The sequence below is a fragment of the Ipomoea triloba genome, chromosome 14 (assembly GCF_003576645.1).
Source record: "Ipomoea triloba cultivar NCNSP0323 chromosome 14, ASM357664v1".
In the NCBI taxonomy this organism is placed as follows: domain Eukaryota; kingdom Viridiplantae; phylum Streptophyta; class Magnoliopsida; order Solanales; family Convolvulaceae; genus Ipomoea; species Ipomoea triloba.
In genome coordinates, this window is record NC_044929.1 from 11781107 (window position 1) to 11799911 (window position 18805).

Here is an 18805-nt window from a genome sequence, read left to right on the forward strand (position 1 = left end):
ATGAATACACAGAATATTGACTCAAAATACACAGAACTCATCCTCATAAACATTTGAATGCACAAACATATCACAACATATGCTACTAACATGAATACACAGAACGGTTGCCTAGAATACACAGAATGATTGCTTGGAATACACAGAACGATTACCTAGAATACACAGAGCTCATATCCTAACATTTTGGTACAGGGTGCACAATGTATTGTGCACCGTGGTGCACGATATAAATTGCCATGATCATCAACAATTATATCGTGGACCATGTTGATCCAAAAAAGGTGTCGTTTCTTTAAGTAAAGAAACAATTGTCGTTACATTTTAATGGAGCCCATATTTTTGATGTGTTAATTACAAAATAAAACTACAGTGTATTATCAAATGAAACTGTAATTGAATTGAAATGAAACTGTAGTGTATATAAAATAAAACTTAATAACAGTTTCACATATTTTAGTGTATATTGTCCAATGAAATTGTAGTTATATCGAAATAATACTGCAGTTGTGTTGTAATGAAACTATAGTGTATATAAAATGAAACTGAAAAAGAGTTTCACATATTTGAGTGTATAATGTCAAATGAAACTGTAGTTATATCGAAATGATACTGCAGTTGTGTTGTAATGAAACTATAGTGTATATAAAATGAAATTGAATAAGTCATATTTAAGTGTATAATGTCGAATGAAACTGTAGTTATATCGAAATGAAACTATAGTTGTGTTGAAATGAAATTATAGTGTATATAAAATAAAATTGAATAATAGTTTCACATATTTGAGTGTATAATGTTGAATGAAACTGTAGTTATATCGAAATAAAATTGTAGTTGTGTTGAAATGAAACTGCAGTGTATATAAAATGAAACTGAATATGTTATACAAACAGAGTTACTTTTCATTAGAAGAAAAAAAAAAACGACACCATTTTGATACCTGGACTACAATGGACCGCGGTCCACAGTAAAATTTGCAAATGATTATACCATGGACCAGGGTTCAGTTTTCGACAATTTATATCATGGACCAAGATCCACATAAATTAAAACGATGTACAAATTTCATACTCGTAAGGTACAACATTTCATAACAAAAAATCACAACACAAAACATATAGCATAGCATTATGGATCCAACTTGATTGAAAAGACGAGGAACAAAATTCATACTTGTAAGGTACATAATTTCATAACACAAGACACAAAAGATAATAACACGAAACACACACATGTTATATATTTACTTATTTTCCAAATCTGATTTAATTATATAATTTGTGTTCATAGGCACAAAATTTCAAAACACAAGATACATAAATTATTAATAACATAAAACACAATGGGTCACACTTGTGTGAGACCGTCTCACGGATCCTTATTCGTGAGACGGGTCGGGTCGAGTCAAAGCACCATGCAAATGTCATACTTATATGTGCAAATGTCATACTTATATGCTCAAATATAACACTAATCAAGAATACAATTTTTGTTACTTATTAGAGAAAAAGTAATACATTTTCCATAATAAGTAATGTTGACAAGTGTCCCTTACTTATAAGGGCAAATATAATACTTGTGTGGAAAAATGTAATACTTTTAAATCGAAATGTAAAAGTATTGTATTTTCCCTTAAAAGTATTACATTTACCCTTATAAGTAATAAAAATTTTATTCCTAATTAGTATTACATTTGAGCATATAAGTGTTACATTTGCATATTTGCCCGACTCAACCCGACCCGTCTCATGGTGAGACGGTCTCACACAAGTTTTTACCAAACACAATTACTAATTTGTTTCAGGTATAGAATTTCACAACGCAAGACACAAAAAAGTCACAACATAAAACGCATATACATGAACCAGGGTCCATAGTGTAGGAGTGCTACTTTGCAAGGTGAAATACTAACATAAAATACATTTTTATTATGTTTAATGTTTTTTTTTTAATACATTGAAGGATCATTTTTTGAAGTTACATTATTTGAGTATTGAAGATACATTATTTAGTATTATTTTATGCCAAATAATGTATATTTCAGTATATTAAAAATATACATTTATTCATGATCCACATTAGTACAAATTCATTTTTAGTCTACAGCCTACAAGTTCATATCTAGTGTACTATTGGTTCATTTTTAGATAATACAATAAAAATAAACATGCAATATACAAAAAATAACATGTAATATAGTAAAAATGAACATACAGTATATCAAAATTCTAAAAATGAGCATGTACGTTAGTGGTCTACAATATAACAATTATAACTTTATTTGCCCACGTTATGGATAATTGATGTTTCAGTAAGTTGAGAAAGTATGTATAAATAAATACTACATTATAACAGAGTCAATAGTACTCAAAAATCTCTAGAGTATAGACTAAGCCTTCTCTTAGTGAGAATTAAATTTGTCACATAACAATACTGGGTGCTATATGCAAGTTAAACTAAAACTCTTCTAAAATTAAAATGTGTCAATAGTATTTGGTACATTTATTTTAGAGCACATAAAGACTAGCAATCCAAAATGGAAGATTTTAATTTAAAAAAAAAAAAAAAAAAACCTGATATGAATGTGTAGGGGAGGGCAAAATATTCATTATCCAAAGTCTGACCAATTTTTAAATTAGGGTACAAAAATTTAACATGGTGCAAATAAAATACGGCTATGCTGTCCTGAGAAGAGACAAGTGAATGAAATATTATTTTCGTACTAAAAAATTATAAATTCAATTTTCTTTCTATTCTAATATGATTTATTTTTTCTATCTAATTTACAAATTATTACACATAAATAAAATTTACCTAATACACGCCTCAGGTAATAAAAACTACTGGAGTATATAATTTTTCAAAATTTTAAAAATAATACTACACTGATCCGCAATTATACAAAGAAATTAATCCACCAAGTCTCAAATAAAGCTGTACATTAGTATCTGTTCAAAAATTTCCCAAACTTTCTGATCCTCAATCCAATCAAATAGAACCCTAGAATTTGATTGTGAAAAGCAACAACAATTCCTCCTGATAGTGAAAGCAATCATGTAAATTCTATAGACATCTCACATCTTTGAATAGAATAGAATGAGCATTCATTAACATTGAAAATTCAATTGATCAAAAAGCAGCTGTGCAGCAGAACAGATGAATAGCAAAAGTCCATCAGGACATCTTTCAGCTTCAAAAAATACATACAATATTACAATATATCTATATATCCATCACAACACATTCCCCGGATCCTCCAATATACAAACAGCTTACCTCTCTATAAGGTGGGGGCGCCTACACTCCCGAGAAGCGGCATCCGGTGAAAATGGCACTGCAGATGCCAAACTCATTCCATGAAGGGATAGACGCCTGGAATGAGCTTGAAAAATGGTAATCAGGGCAGGCTACGAGTCGAAGAGTGCTAAAGCCCCACCCATTTTACCCATCTGAATACTCTTCCGACTCTAAAAGGCAATTCGTAGTCTTTAGTTACAGCGGGTTCCCTTCTGGCAGCATCGCGTTCAGACCACATGTACACCCCTCGTTCCTGGGTGCTGCCTGGCACGGTGTTGTCCAGGATCACAGCTACCAGAAAAGCAATCACCATGTGCAGTGAAAAAAGCGTGTTCAAGATATAGTTTAGCTGCAAAATGAATAGTATATTTAGGGGGAATTCAGATAATGCGGCTAATGTAAGTAGGTGAAAATGCATACATACCCCTCCATACTTGGTGCGGATGGGACCATGAGAAGCGACAATGTAGGGCTGAAAATAACTAGGAACAGACAGATTACTGTTCGGAGAGATACCATACTGTTGGAAGTAGGCGGGTACTGACAGTGAAAAAAACAATGATAATCCAACAATGATAATGTTTCTTGAGCTTCCTGCCTCACTGTAGCGTAAATTTGACAAGCCCAATGCCGTAAGCATCGCCCACATAAAGCATAGTAGAGCTGCAACTATGACTTGTGGAATTGAAGCAATAAATCCCCCTACTTTGCCTGTGAAGATAGCAGATATAGGTTAACATAAAATTGAACGATACAAGTGAAACATAAATTTGATCAGGGAAATTTCCCAGCAAATCTATTCAAATTAATAAAACCACCCATGGCCCAACCGGTCCCCTTTTTCTTAAAAAGGGTACCCAGATGTGTATTAGTCTATCATCAAGTTACTACAATTGCATACTGTTGGAACTCAATCTTCAAAAGGAGATGTGCGGCTTCCATTCATACATCACAAACTCTTTTTGCTAAAGTCAATTGACCAAAAAAAAAAAAAACAAACACTAAACTTCATATCCAAGCGTGCAGTCCCAGAAGACTGCATCTGCACATGTCCACAACACCCTGGATTCTTACATTAACTTCCAATTGTTATGCATACTCAATAACAGACACAAAGAAACACATACCTACAAGGGATAGAACAATTAAAAGAACTGCTCCCAGTGAAACTGCTCTCCGGCTTCCCATCTTAGTGACAGCAATGGTGTGCACATTCTCAGTTAAAGTTGTAGACCCAGTTCCTGTCCCCCACAGACCAGCCAAGAGGCTAGTAAGACCTTCAAGACCAATTCCTCGACTCAAAACACCGGGTGTAGGTGGTCTAGAAGCCACCAATAATGATGATGCATGATATGAACCGACCTAAATTGAGAAATCAATTCACCATCAAAATACTGTAATGCATGTATAGATAAATCTTCAAAATGTATGGTTTTCAAACTCAAGTTGCCAATAATATGAACTGCTCTTTTTCTTTGCAGTTTTTTACAAGTTTTGCTCTAAAAGTAGCTATCTTTTCGATATTGTTTCACAAATATATCCATTCTATGCCAATGCTTTGAAAAAAAAGAAAAAAAAAAAAAAACAATGAGAATATGAGTACAGACTACAGAGCATAGATGCAAGTACATATGATGCAATTCAAATAAATGCATAAACTATACAAAAAGGGGAAGATTTTAAAAAAAAGTGGGTGTATTTTCTTTGGCTGGGTATATTTATGTAGATTAAAATTTTGAACCAATAGAAAATGGAAGAACTACTGACTTTCCATCGTGATATCGGAACTCCCTGTTCTTTCACCTCTTTTAGTTTGACCCCAAAAATGGAAGATCTTTCCTGTTTCTCCATTTTTCCCATCCAAACCTTAATTAAAACTCAACTTCATAGGAGAGCCAAGAGTGCCCCGTATATTCCCTCATATTTACTTCCAAACTAACCAAGGGAAAATTTTTCATCTCTCTATTAAATATTCCCCCAAGTTAAAACACTTAAGGTTTTTACTGATTTATCTCAAAAAGTTTTACCGAATATGCTTTAAACTGGGTGTGGTTTATTATACTTAGTATTCAAGTCAGCATCTTTCAGGGAGTGAAGGTCTAAAGTTGCAGCTGAAAGTTCTTTAGTGGCATTAGCCACTACTTCAGCATCTGAAGTCATGGCATTGATGGCAAAACTATATAGTGAAACAAGTTAATGATCATAATTTTGCTGGTATACTTAAGTAGTGATCTATTCAGTTGTCAAGAGGAGCTTTTAATAAATGAAAATTGAAAGCTATGTTCATTTGGTCTAACATTCTTCTGCCTGTATGTCCACCAGTATAGATTTGCTGAATTTGAGCATACATCATTGCCAGATTTAATACGATCTCTATTATGTTGCCAAATCGGCAGATCAACATTGTTTAGACTTTAGACCTTTCACTGGAAAATTATTTATGACCTTCAACCTAGTCTGGAATAGTTTCAGATATAAACCCACAAGTGACTTGAGTTTATAATCCCCAAAGCAAAAAAAAAAAAAAAAAAAAAAAACCAGCTATCATTTAATGGATAGAGAACTAGAGATTCCCGCTACAGTACACTGTATGGGAGTGTAGGAGTTGAAGGTACTGAATAACCAATTATATAGTAGACAACTTTATAACCAGCATAAACAAAGACTCCAAAATTAAATGTAGTGCGTAACACAAGAGAGTACTCACCGAATCCACAGATGAGATTATGGAAACCACACACATCACAAGAGCCATTTTCCAGTGGAAGACAGGTGTTCCCCATTGCAAAGGATAAGGAAATCTAAACCAGGGGGAAGATCTTAATGCATGGGAAGTATCAACTCGACAGCTCTTCATCCTAGAAATATGATTTCTGCAATGATCAGATATTATATTTGATGTTGGTACATTCACATCACAACCCTTGTAGCTATAGGCTCCCACTTCAGTTAGAAGATAAGCTATAGCCCACGTTATAGCCAGACCTAATGGAACCTGTGAATATATGTAGAAGGAAATTATTAAGCTAGCTAACATATGCATACTAGCTTTAGCTAAATCTAATGTCTAATAAGAGTAAAAAGAGGGAATACAGACTTACCGCATAAATTAGAAATACACGATGACCCAAAATAGCAATCTTGCGAAGGTACTGCCACACAAGACAAGTTTCCAATTATAAAAACACAAATAGTTTAAAGCAGTTGAATATTAATAACTCCAGTAATATGAAGAAAAAAATAACATGAAGTAAGCAGTCAAAATTCTGATGTTGCACTTGTCTTATGTTTAGATGCCAGACTAATACAGTAGTACCCAACATAATAAATGAAATTACAAAGAGATTAAAAAAGTTTTACTGTAAAAACTTACAAGAGAAAAAATAATAACTAGCAAGATCTGCACAACACCAATTTCAAGACAAGCACCAACTCGGGGGAAACCATAACTGTAGAAAGACAGCCCAACAGCAGCAATAGTAGGGGCAACAACCACTGGATTAATCAACCTGAAAATGGAAAAGGCAAATTATGTACCGATGAAAGCTAATTGACTCACACATCTTGCATCTACCACTTCTGTTTTTAACTTAAGTAGCCAAGAGAGACTGGTACTATGAAAGCTAATTGGTATTTGTCAGAAGCATTATAACAACCAACTAAATAAAATACAACCAACTAAATAAAAAATTTCATGACACTAGTATCTCTCCAATTTGAAAACTTTTCTTTCAATCAGCTACCCATTATAAATGCCTAGCCTTAAACATTATCACCCAAAAAAAAAAAATCAAAATATTTTCATGCTAACCCTCTTATAGTTATAATCAAATGAATCATATGGTTTTATTAATATGAATAGTCATTTTTCACTGAATGTGCAAAGGGTTGAGCCCAATATTAAAATCATGATCAAGTTAAAAATTTTAAATGAAAAGAATAAATATATTTATCAATAAAAAAATGCTTTTAAAATATTATTTTTAAATTTTAACCCATCAAAGTGATACTTTTGGAAATCCTATATTTTGGAGAAAAGATAATAATTTTTGAATATCATAAATTAATTATTACCATATTGTTTATAATAGAAAACAGAAAGGGAAGTAATTCATATATGTCAGCTAATAATTTTGGGCTAAAAATAATAAAATGACTAATAAATATGGTATGATTAATTAGATTGTCATAATATTTGCTTTAATAACAGGAGTCTAATGGAGTTATAACAGAATGAGGGCACTTTTGTCGCCAAAAATATAATGTACAATACTTTAAATGCAATTTACAGATCTATTAACACTAAAAAGTGAAAACAAAAAAAAAAACAAAAAAAAAAAAAAAAAAAAAACAAAACAAAACAGGGATGTAATTTGGATTCACACATATAATGTTTTAAAAAAAGACAGCATATTATCATGTAATTTCTTAGAAGAAAACTGGGTTTTCTGCCCTGCAGTTTACATTTAAAATAGAAGGGCTTCAAACTAGCTCAGAACCACAATCATCTCTTATCATCTACAACCCCTTTTCAATCCACAATCATATCTTATCATCTACAACCCCTTTGCAAACCAATTCATCTCTGATTAACTAAAATGGAACAGCTGGTTGCACTAGACAAGTTGTCCAAGTAGATAACTTCACATACAGTTAAAAATTTGGGCAGCCTCTATGACAAGCAGATCCCAATTCATTAAAAAGGCATGGTAATTACTAGATCCATGTTATTGAAAGAAAAAGAGAATGGAAAAAATATCATGCCAAATTAGGGTAGTTCTGCAAGGTAATGGAATCAAGACTGAGAAGAATTGACAACACAAACAACGAGTATATATTATATAATCTCTTAGCTATGGCTGAAATATGACAGTTACCAATATGTTTCCAAGGTATAGACAAATAATTGATTGCCAGATTATAAAACTAAAAGCTACAGCACTCAGATCGATTTTCCATTAGTACATTTGCATAGAATCACCATTTGATTGATAGGATAAAAGAAAAACATGTGGTACCAGCAGACAAGATACAATTAACAACAGAAATTCAAAATTTTAAATTTATTGGCTTTGGCATTTGGCAACACACAACCTCACTTTGCCAAATGACCATAGCATTCCAGATACAGTTCTATGGCAGTAAATTAGAAAAAAGGAAAACTTTTGAAAAGAGAAATTCTTACTTCAAAAATATCATCATAAGCCCACTGTATCCAAGTATTGCTTGAAAAGCTGAAGCAATTATTATGGCTCCCTGTAACTCCTTCATAATATGCTTGAAATTCTGCAAGATAAAAGTACTTCCTCAATACAAAAACTTCACAGCACCAATAATATTGTATGTCACAAACAAAAATCTAGAAGCATACATTTCCATTCAATCTTAAGAACTCTGGGGAGTTGATTATTGCAAGTGCTGGAGCAAGATAAACAAATGAAGGACCCTGTATTAGCGGCAACCTTGAGCCGAAAAATGTGTGCAAAAGTGTAGACACTCCTGACACAAAAAGCACAGTGGAGACAACATTTGATGTATCCTCCTACATCCACTAAATTGAATTAGTACTCAAGAAATTACTAACAGAATTACAATAAAATCAATCTTTTTTAAGTGTAAAATAATAAGGAATGAATTACAAGTGCTCACATAGGTGCCACCCATTGCCGGAACAATCACAAGTGGAATTAGTACCAACGAACCCAATATTGAAAGATAATGTTGTAAGCCATAGAAACCAATAGGAACTGAAACAAGAGAAACAAAAATCAATATTTTCAATACATATCAAAAGAAAAGTGGGGAAAAAAATAAAACAAATTTTCTGAATCACGAATTTAAAAAACACTGTAGCTGCCACCCTTATATTAGCTGTTACCAAATAAGCAAAGAGTATAAACCTCTGAATGTTAACCCATTATTATAAACTATAACTTCAAGAAAGAGAAGGAAGAAAGAAAAAAGGAATAATACTGCTCAAATAAGCATGGAATTTGATTAAAAAAAAATCTTAGGCAGTAATCAAATTTAAATATATCGTGAAACACCAAGCACAAGCTCACCAAGACCAGGTACATCTCTAAGCTCGTACTTCATATGTGAATGCCTCGCGAAGCTATCATCATCAATAGACTGTGGCAACATGTCTACCACTTCCTCATTCCTCAATGCTCTTCGACTCGGCTGCTGCCCACCAGCAGCCGTCGTTGCTGGCTCAGTGGCAGTCACCGCCTGTCCATTAGCTACGGTACTCTTCGGCGCGCCGCCGCCGTCAGAATCCCTCCGCTTCCTCACCGGATGATCCTTCTCCGGCTGCTGCGGCTTCCCATTCGCCTGCTCCCCGTTAGCTTTCTCCGGCCTAGCCCTCCCCGCTTCGAGATCCAGACTAGAATCCACCCCCCTGGTCCGCGCGGGGGGTTGAGCCTGGGGCTGATCTTGCGGCCGGGGCGCAATTTGGCCGGAGTTACTGGCATTGGTCTCTCCCGAGAACTTGGGGCGAAATCCAGTCCGCTTGGCCCAGGTAGTCGGCGGCATTGCGGGAGCTGCCGGTGCGGGCGGCCATGGGCCGGGTCGGGTCTTCTTACTAGGGTCCGAGCTAGCCATTATCCTACCAGCACATAGCTTCACAGACGCGAATTCTGCAACACTAAACCGAAACGCGAGGAGTTAGATCTGAGCTGCGATTGCGGTCTAGGGCAAACTCCGCGAGCCGCAATGACTGTGAGCGAAGCAGGAAGCAAAGTCCGCCGTTTAGAGAGAGAAAATGCGAGAGAGAGAGAAGAAGGTTGCAGAGAGGGTGAGAGTGAAAGAAATGGGAGGACTGTATGGGGACGAGAGAGAGAAGACAAAAGAGAGACTGACTGAAGAGAGAGAGCGAAACGGCGTCGTACGGTGGACTCTTGAAGACTTGAAGTCTTGAACCGCGTTTCATGCTCAATGCAAATGATATCACGCTTCGGTTGGTACGCGGTACGCCAATACGTAGCGCATACGGACTACTAACCCAGTCCAGACGTATGAAGTAAGTGTATCTCTGTTCAATTTCGACTCTCATTAGTTTATTAATTTTCTTGATTTTAGTGACAATATATCAAGACGGAACGTTTGATTGAAAAAAATTATAATTTCATTCCCATATAATTTCGAAGGCAATTAAATTTCTTCCTTTGGTCGAAAGAATTGCAATTTCCTCATTTTCATGGAATTAGAATCCCATGGCCCCCTGTGATTTTAATTCCATGTATTTTAAGAAGAAAAAAAATCCTAAGACAAAATTATGCCTACCTTTTTTAACCTAAAATTGATGTCTAACCTTTCCTTCTAGATTATAGCGTGTATTATTATTCGACTATTGTCAACAGAAAACGTCATTTTTGAGCAATAATTAATCTAGGCCAACCTTTGATGATTTTATGATTTTTTTTTTATGTGAGCTTATGAAGCTTAACATTTGATAAAGTATTTGCATGAAAATTAATTACAATATATCTACGGTAGATAAGTGGTATTTTAATTTAATATGTTACGGAGTATTTTTTTTGTGTTTAGAGATGCAAATGGGTCCAAGGCTACTTGTCATTTAATGATAATAATAATAACAATAGCAACAATAACAATAACAATGGACATTTTAGACTTTATTTACTTATTCCTTTTCAATTTCCATGTATACCAAACATTGGAATTGAAATTCCCAATAATTTTATTCGTGCAAACCAAACGCTATAATTTAAACTCTCACTTTATTCCCACATTATTCTTTTCCCTAACTCCCCGATAGTTCTGTTGGTTTTACGATTACCTTGTGATCGAACGGTGGGTCAACACAATCGTAAAAGTACAAAAGTAATGAGCCAGAATAATTGCTCTTGTATTAAAATCAGAACTATTTACAATGTGACCTCATAGGTATTTATATGAGAATAATGAGCCCTTGAAAGGAAAGTAAGAAAAACTTAACAAATTCGAACTTAGGAAAGTTACCTAAACTGCCAAAACCGCCATAACTGCTGCCTGATATAGAATAGGAAAGTATCCTGCCAAATGGGAGGTTACAAGTTTGTACCTCAGGTTGAGAAAGTATGTACGCACATATATTATATTGTAATAAAGTCAATAGTACTAAAAAAAAAAAAGACATGAACTCACCAAACTAAACACAAAAGTACAATTGAGACATTCAACTCAAAAAAGAAATGCAATTAATCTATCAACTATTTCTCAAATCATCGTTGACGTGATGGTCATCGTATTATTAATTTTTTTTAATTATTTTTTTAGAAAAAAAACCGAAAATTCCCCTCCCTGTATTCGTCTTCAACCGAAGATGAAGACGGGTGGATGTGGGTTTTTGTTTCTTTTTTTTTTTTTAATTTAAAATTATTAAAATAAATTTAAAATAATAAATTTTTTTAATATAATGACCGTCACGTCAGCGATAACATGAGAACAAATCAAATTTTGTTAAATTGCATAATTTTAAACAATTGAGAGACCAAGTTAAACTTTTTTTTAATTAGATAATCTAATTGCATTTTTGCGTATAATTCGGTGACTAATTTAAACTTTCTCATATTTATTATAAGTGTATAACTCTCTATATATATAATAGAAATGTAGTGTATATTTAGTCTCTTGTATGACTTCTAAGTGGAGGATTTGTTGGTTTTAAGTCTTGACTTTTAAGTATGGTTTAGTAGTAATTGATATACTCATAAGATATTATGAAAGAAAGTATTTTTTTTTCTCCTAATTCTTATTTCACGATTCTGATACTAATTTAGATTTGGACTTGAATTACGTATATACATTTTGATTCTTATTCAAATGAAAGTTTGATCCAAATTCGAATCTACCTAAATTTACATGCTTTAATATAACAATAAAACTCAGTTAGTCATAAATTGAGTAATCTCATCTCAATTTATTTTGGATCAATCCGAAAGCAATACTCAAAATAAGAAAGGAAGAAAGAAAAAATTACACCAAACACCTCACTTGTCTACGACGAGGAGGGCTTACCAAATCATCCCTAAGACCCTAACTCCTAAGTAGACTATATATGGAGTGAGACACTAAGACCTCATCACATTTTAATGAATTTATTTATTTATTATTTAAATACAATAAAAAATATACGCACAATCGCAGCCCGTTTAGTTATTTTCTTCCACCCTCTTGGGAAAACAAAATACCTACTCTTACCAAAGAATTTCTTTTCCTTAACTTTTGGGAAGTGGAATTCCATGGAAACCATTTTCCATGGAATTGGTTATTCTCTTGTTTCCATGGAATTGGTTTTCCACCCAACCAAACATGCCATCAATCAATCAAAAGTAATATTAGAAACAATCCTCGGCCGAATTGATTGTCAGTTTGAGCCAGTTAGCTATAGCAATTTCGATATATTTTATCTAGAATATATTTTCAAGTGGCGATTATAGACTTTTTTTTTTGTAAATATTATAAATAATATTTAGAAATTAGAATAAATTGATATTTTCCATAATTTTGATTTGATGTGGCTGAATTCAATGAATCATATATGATAGGAAGAAGGAAATGCTTTGTTTAATTTCCCTAATATAAATGCGATTTAATTTTTAGAGTGGGTTTGGTTCGCACATTGGAATCGGAATCGGAATCAGAATTGGAATCGGAATCGGAATCGGAATCGGAATCAGAATCAGAATATGAATCAAATACTTGGTAATGGTATGAGTTTTGGTGAAAGTATTTTGTATGTTTGGTAGTAGGGTGGAATTAGAATGATTACCAATATTGATGTTTGGTTATGTATGACCTTATAATGGGAATAAAGGTTTTAAAAATACAAAAACTAAAATTAAGGTAATTGATTCTAATATAATGACATCCAAAGCACCAATATATATGAACAGAAAAATTAAAATAAAAATCTAAAAGCGCTAATCTAAACTTAAAAATCATATTACCAGTAAGATTGAATGATAAATTTTTTAAAACACTAACTATGATTTTGATTTTCATCCCTAGTATTGTAAACCCATGACCAAACGCATCCTTAGTTTCAGTCGAGCTTAATTACCTTTCCCTAATGCTGTCCCTTTCGTGGGACGCGAATTTCATTTGTGCATTAAAATATCATTGAATTATAATTTATTGCTAAATATGGATTTATGCGTGTGTGTATATATATAATGAACTTCAATAAATCATTGATTATATTAGTGTAATTATCCATCACTGTAAAGTCTGTTAATTAGTTCAAACTTCATGATCATTGCCAAATATGGCTGGTTGGTAAACAATTTTTTTCATGACAAGGTGAATAATCATTTACCATCTGATAGTATGCAGTGCACTATGTAAAATTTACTTATATGTAATGACCACAAATTACATAAGAGAAATAAAATGCATTAGGAAAATTTTGTGTGATGAATTCGACCCAAAAGGAGTTATCAAAAATGATAAACAAATTTTTTTTTTAATAACGTTCTTGTTTGCCTATTTGATTCACTTTAACTAATTAACTTGGTTAGATATCTAAAATAGATGTTTCACAAATAATTTGGCAAAAATTTGTGTAGATTCGTGAGACGGGTCAGATCAAGATGAAATGTAATACTTATACTGGAAAATTTAATACTCAATCATGAGAGTGTTGCCCTAACAGACCGGTATGCGAACATTGCGTTGGAGGAGGAGGAGGAGGCGGGTTTCTAGCTTTTCGCTGGGGGTGAACTAAACGTGAGTGAAGGGGGGGGGGGCAACAGGGACCTTGGTTGGTTGTTTTTTTTACGGAGAGACCGGTAAAGTTGGAGTACATGCAGCAGGTTATGGCGCCCATCTAGCGGCTGGTGTTGGGAGTATAGATTTCGAAGGTCAAACCTAATCTCTTTTTATTCGTTTTCTTTCATGAAATAGACATGCGGTGGGTTATCGATGAGGGACCATGGTCTTTTGAGAATAGCTGGTTGGTCTGTATGCAGTTGCAGGATGGTAGATTGCCTGCTGAAGTAGTTCTCAAATCATTGGATATTTGGATCTAGGTTCACGATCTACCATTTGGTTACAATTCTGATGTTATAATAGAGCAAATTGGAAATTTTATAGGGACCTTTGTGCGTTGTGACGTAAGTACTGGAGGGGGTGTTTGGAAGGTATTCTACTGTATCCTGGTGTCTGTTGATGTTTCAAAGCCATTAAAGCGACGTATGAAATTGATCAAGCTTGACAAGTATACATGTTGGGTAAGCTTTAGGTAGGAATGTCTACATAATTTCTGCTTATTTTGGGACATATAGACAAGTTTTGTTTGAAGGCACGGGAGGCGAGGATCAGTCTTGACAAATAGCTGTATGGACCATAGTTGAGAGCGGGATAGGGTGAGGCCCTAGGGTGATTGGTGATCGTTGGCTGGTTACTACGAAAAAAGCGCTGGTGAGGGATACAACAATGGCAGCATGTGTTGGGGGTTATGTGGCAGCTTCTCATGTCAGCCTTATTGGTAGTAGAAGTAGTCAGGGCGAGGGGGTTAGGGTGGTGGCTGTAGCGAAACGTAGATAGGAGGCTGGGGAGACGACATGTCGTGGTGTTGGTGGGAATGAAGATGTGACAATTATTGATGCTCCAAAAAACCTGCTTAAGGCGAGCAGGTCCTGGTTCCCAAGCCTGCCTGTCTTCATGAGTATGTTAAGTTGCAACTACCGTGGCTTGGACAATCCACGGACAGTTTGCGAAGTGTTGGACCTAGCGTCTAGTAAGAAGCCTAAGGGGGGTGTACTCAATCAAAACATTTAAAGACTTTCAAAAACTTTTAATTGAGAAAAGTTGAATAGTTACAGTACTAAATTGACAGTTTTGAAACTCATGAACTGAAATTAACAACACCCCAATAGTCATTGGACCAAAAGTGTAATTTACTCTTAAAATAATTTGGTTTCTCAAAATTTAAAACTTTATTAGTTTGGTATAAAATATAATTTGTGATACTTTTTTGTTGAATGTTACTGACTCTATTACAATATAGTATCTGTGGACAGCAGCGCCTCCACTGAGGCTCAAACCCACTTCCTTCCACATAAGAGGTGCAACCAGATACCACTAAACCACAACGTTATTGGCAAATAATGATATTTTAGTACAATTTAACATTAATTTTTAAAAAACTAATTTAACATTATTTTTAAAATTCATTTTATTCAACAATAATAATATAGCATAAAACATCTATTATATTTAATTATCGGAATTACTATATCATTCCCACAAATACTCAATCAATGCATTATGAAGTGCACAATGAGCTTCTTTATCTTTAATTTGTCTATGTTGTTGAAAAAAATAGCATAAAATGGCATTTTAAGTAGCTATTTTGTGGTAAAAATATATGTGGGGTCCACTTCCGATTTGGGTCGGGTCAAAGTGAATTCGGGCACTTCGTAGTTAGATGAAGAGATTGATATATTGTACGCTCAAAATGGATAATAGGTGAATGAGAAATTGGTTCTCAAAATTGACCCATTTGAGTTGAAAAATGAATAAGCGAGTAATTGAAATCGGGTTGGGGGCCGATGCACCGTGCTCTGGCCTAGACCAAATCCGACTTTGCTAACCCGATCCGACGGTAATGAATAAGCGAGTAATTGAAATCGGGTTGGGGGCCTTTATTAATGCCAGCTGAACCCGCTGACGACAACGATGTAGCATTAGGGTTTGTCTACCGCATATATATTCGACGTCGTATTATGTAGTATATATATTGCGAAGATACCAGAAACCCTCATTTGCGTAGTCGTCCCTCTTGAGTCTTGACCTATTCTAGAGAATTCTCTCGTTCTCTTGACTTCTCCCAATCTCTCTTCTCTTTTTGCTCTCTGGTTTGAGAGCTTGAAACTCTTCTCTGTCTTAGACTCTTCTTAGAATCTCAAATTACTCTCTCATTTTTTCTTCTGCCCTTCTCAGTTTTCACTTCTCAATTCTTAGAGTGTTATTAGTCTCTGGTGGAAGCTCCAGTCCCTCATTCGGTGAGACGCAGAGACGGTGACTTGTGGACTCTAGAGGGTTAGCCGTGGTTGTACGTGGATTGTAGTTTGCTGGCTAGGAAACGAATTGAAGTCCTTTGTTCTCGGTGGATTATTTATGAGAAACGAAGTAATTGCTAAACCCTAATTTATTTTTTCGTTATTCTGTGAATCTGTGTCCTATGATAGTGTGATATTCGAATAAAGATGGTGTTTTCTGTGAAAAAATGAATTTGATAATTGCAAAACCCTAATCGAAGTCCTTTGTTCTAGGGTTTTGATATTGATATACTAGGTTTTTTTTTAATTATATTCTGGAAGTTTGAGTTTGCACTTTGCAAGTTTGCATGTCCCTAAGTCCCTTGACTATGATTTTGAGAAATTATACCTAATTTTGAAAAATTTTGCATGTCCCTATGTTCTAACAATCCAGTGTGTTATTTTCCAGTTTGGTAGAAGCCCTAGCCCATAAGTGTGATTGTGTGAAATCCATATTTTCTGAATAAATGATGAGCATTATAATTTTTAAAGTAAGGTTGTGTTCTTATTGTTCTTGAAATCTTAAATGCCTGATTATGAATTTCTTTGTGTTATTGTGTATACTGTGCCCCTGAAAATCTGAAACCCATTTCTTTGGATAATGGATATATGTCCCTCAAAGGCTTAAAGTGCTCTTGTTTTGGTGGAAGCCCTAGCTTCTAAGTGTGATGTGAAATCTAAATAAATGATGAGCATTATAAAGTATACTTTTGCATACTTTGCTTCAATGCATGATTATGAATTTCTTTGTGTTTTGTAAATTGCAACTTGCAAGTGTGAAACTTTGTAAGTTGCCAAGTTAATGGATATATGACCCTTAAATGCCTTATGGAATCTGCAATTCTGCATACATGATGAAATATGCAATTATCTGAATTACTGAACTATGTTTAATTGTTTTTGAGTGATGAAATGCCCTAGATTCTAAATTGAGAGATTCCTAATACTTTCATACTATATGTTATAGATGGAAAGTGTTGGTGGGTTTGGAAGTCAACCTCCCTCTCAAAATGTGGAACATGATATGGGAGCAGAAGTTGTAGAGAAAGATACATCTTAGCAGCCTTTGCCTCCATCTATTCTTAAAAAAAGAAAAGAGGTTGAAACTAGATCTCCTATTTGGGATCACTTTGAAAAAATGAGAAACAATGAGGGCACTGTCATCAAAGCAAAGTGCTTATACTGTGCAAAGTTGTACAATTGTGAGTCCAAGAAACATGAGACTTCTTCATTGAGAAATCACATATTAAATTTCCTAAAAAATCCTCACTTTAAGGATACTAGGCAATCTCTACTCACATTCTCTCATGCCCTTAGTTCTGGTCTAACTGAATCTGAAGGTGCTGAATGGGTTTTAGATAAAGCAAGGAGCAAGATCCCAAATATAAAAGGGATATAATTTTATAATGTATGGTATATTGTCAAAGACATGTAGGAATTTTAAAGTGCCGAAAACTCGTCAAATGTTGGAGGTCAAAAGAGAATTGCGGAAGGATCATAGTCTCAATCTGCCAGAGCCAATAAGTCAATAGGCTCATGCTCATTTTCTGTTGATTTGAATGATGATTTAGAAACTAATGATCCTTTTAATGAAATAAACAATGTAGGTGAATGTCCTACGGGAAGGAAGAAGGAAAAGATGAAGAAATAACTCTCCAAGTCTCCAATGAGCACAATCAATTTATTACCGCCATGCAACAAGAAATTGCACACTTCAAAGAAATGTTCAAACAAAACCATTATCTACTTCAAAAATAGTATGAGCTTGATTTGTTTAAAGCTCAAACGGTAGCAAAGAAAGTAGCAATGACAGAAGAAAATGTAGCATTGAAAAAAGAAAAAGAAGATAACAAAATCTTAAGAATGGATTTAAATTTGATAGCAGATCCAGCTGTGCGTCAGTCTATTAGAGACGCCAACAACTATGAATTGTTGCAAAGAGAGATCAAGAACATGGAGGAGAAGTTGAATCAAGCTGTGAATTTGACAAATATTTTGATAATCTGGGAGGAAATGAGGATGGACTATGAGATTATTAGTTTTATTTGAGTTAATACCCAATATAGTCCTCGACTATAGTGGTTTTACTCAATTTAGTCCTAAATGACTTTTTGTACTCAATTTAGTCCTCGAGTTTGATGATTTTACTCAATTTAATCCTTTGTTAAAAATTCGGTTGGTGAACGGCTAGAAATAGGGTCCTAATGATAATTTCTCATCCTTCATCTCATTTGGGATGATTCCTCTTCTTCCCCCTATTAAGATCCAAGCAGAAATATAAATCTTTGTAACCAAATATTTATTTACTCTGTATTTATTTATTTATTTAGCGTTGAAGTTTGATTTGGTACGAAATTTTGCATTTCTGCGTGAATCTTAATAAGGGGAAGAAGAAGGAATAATCCCAAATGGGATGAAGGATGAGAAATTACCATTAAGACCCTATTTCTAACCGTTCACTA

At 34.3% G+C, this 18805-nt stretch overlaps 1 protein-coding gene across 2 annotated transcripts; it reads right to left on the bottom strand.

Moving 5' to 3' along the window:
- Positions 1 to 3061: 3061 nt before the first annotated feature.
- On the bottom strand, positions 3062 to 10168 carry LOC116004698 (nucleobase-ascorbate transporter 12). Of its 2 annotated transcripts, XM_031244856.1 has the most exons (10): positions 9360 to 10166; positions 8947 to 9044; positions 8669 to 8839; positions 8483 to 8583; positions 6671 to 6806; positions 6399 to 6449; positions 6005 to 6292; positions 4425 to 4659; positions 3722 to 4008; positions 3062 to 3646 (listed from the first exon to the last, which is right to left on the bottom strand). In XM_031244856.1, the coding sequence occupies exons 1-10, from the start codon at positions 9898 to 9900 to the stop codon at positions 3425 to 3427; spliced, it is 2130 nt and encodes a 709-aa protein (XP_031100716.1). In that variant the 5' UTR covers positions 9901 to 10166; the 3' UTR covers positions 3062 to 3424. The 2 variants fall into 2 exon arrangements, with proteins under 2 accessions (XP_031100716.1, XP_031100715.1); XM_031244855.1 differs by having other exon boundaries at positions 3062 to 4008; positions 9360 to 10168.
- Positions 10169 to 18805: the final 8637 nt, after the last annotated feature.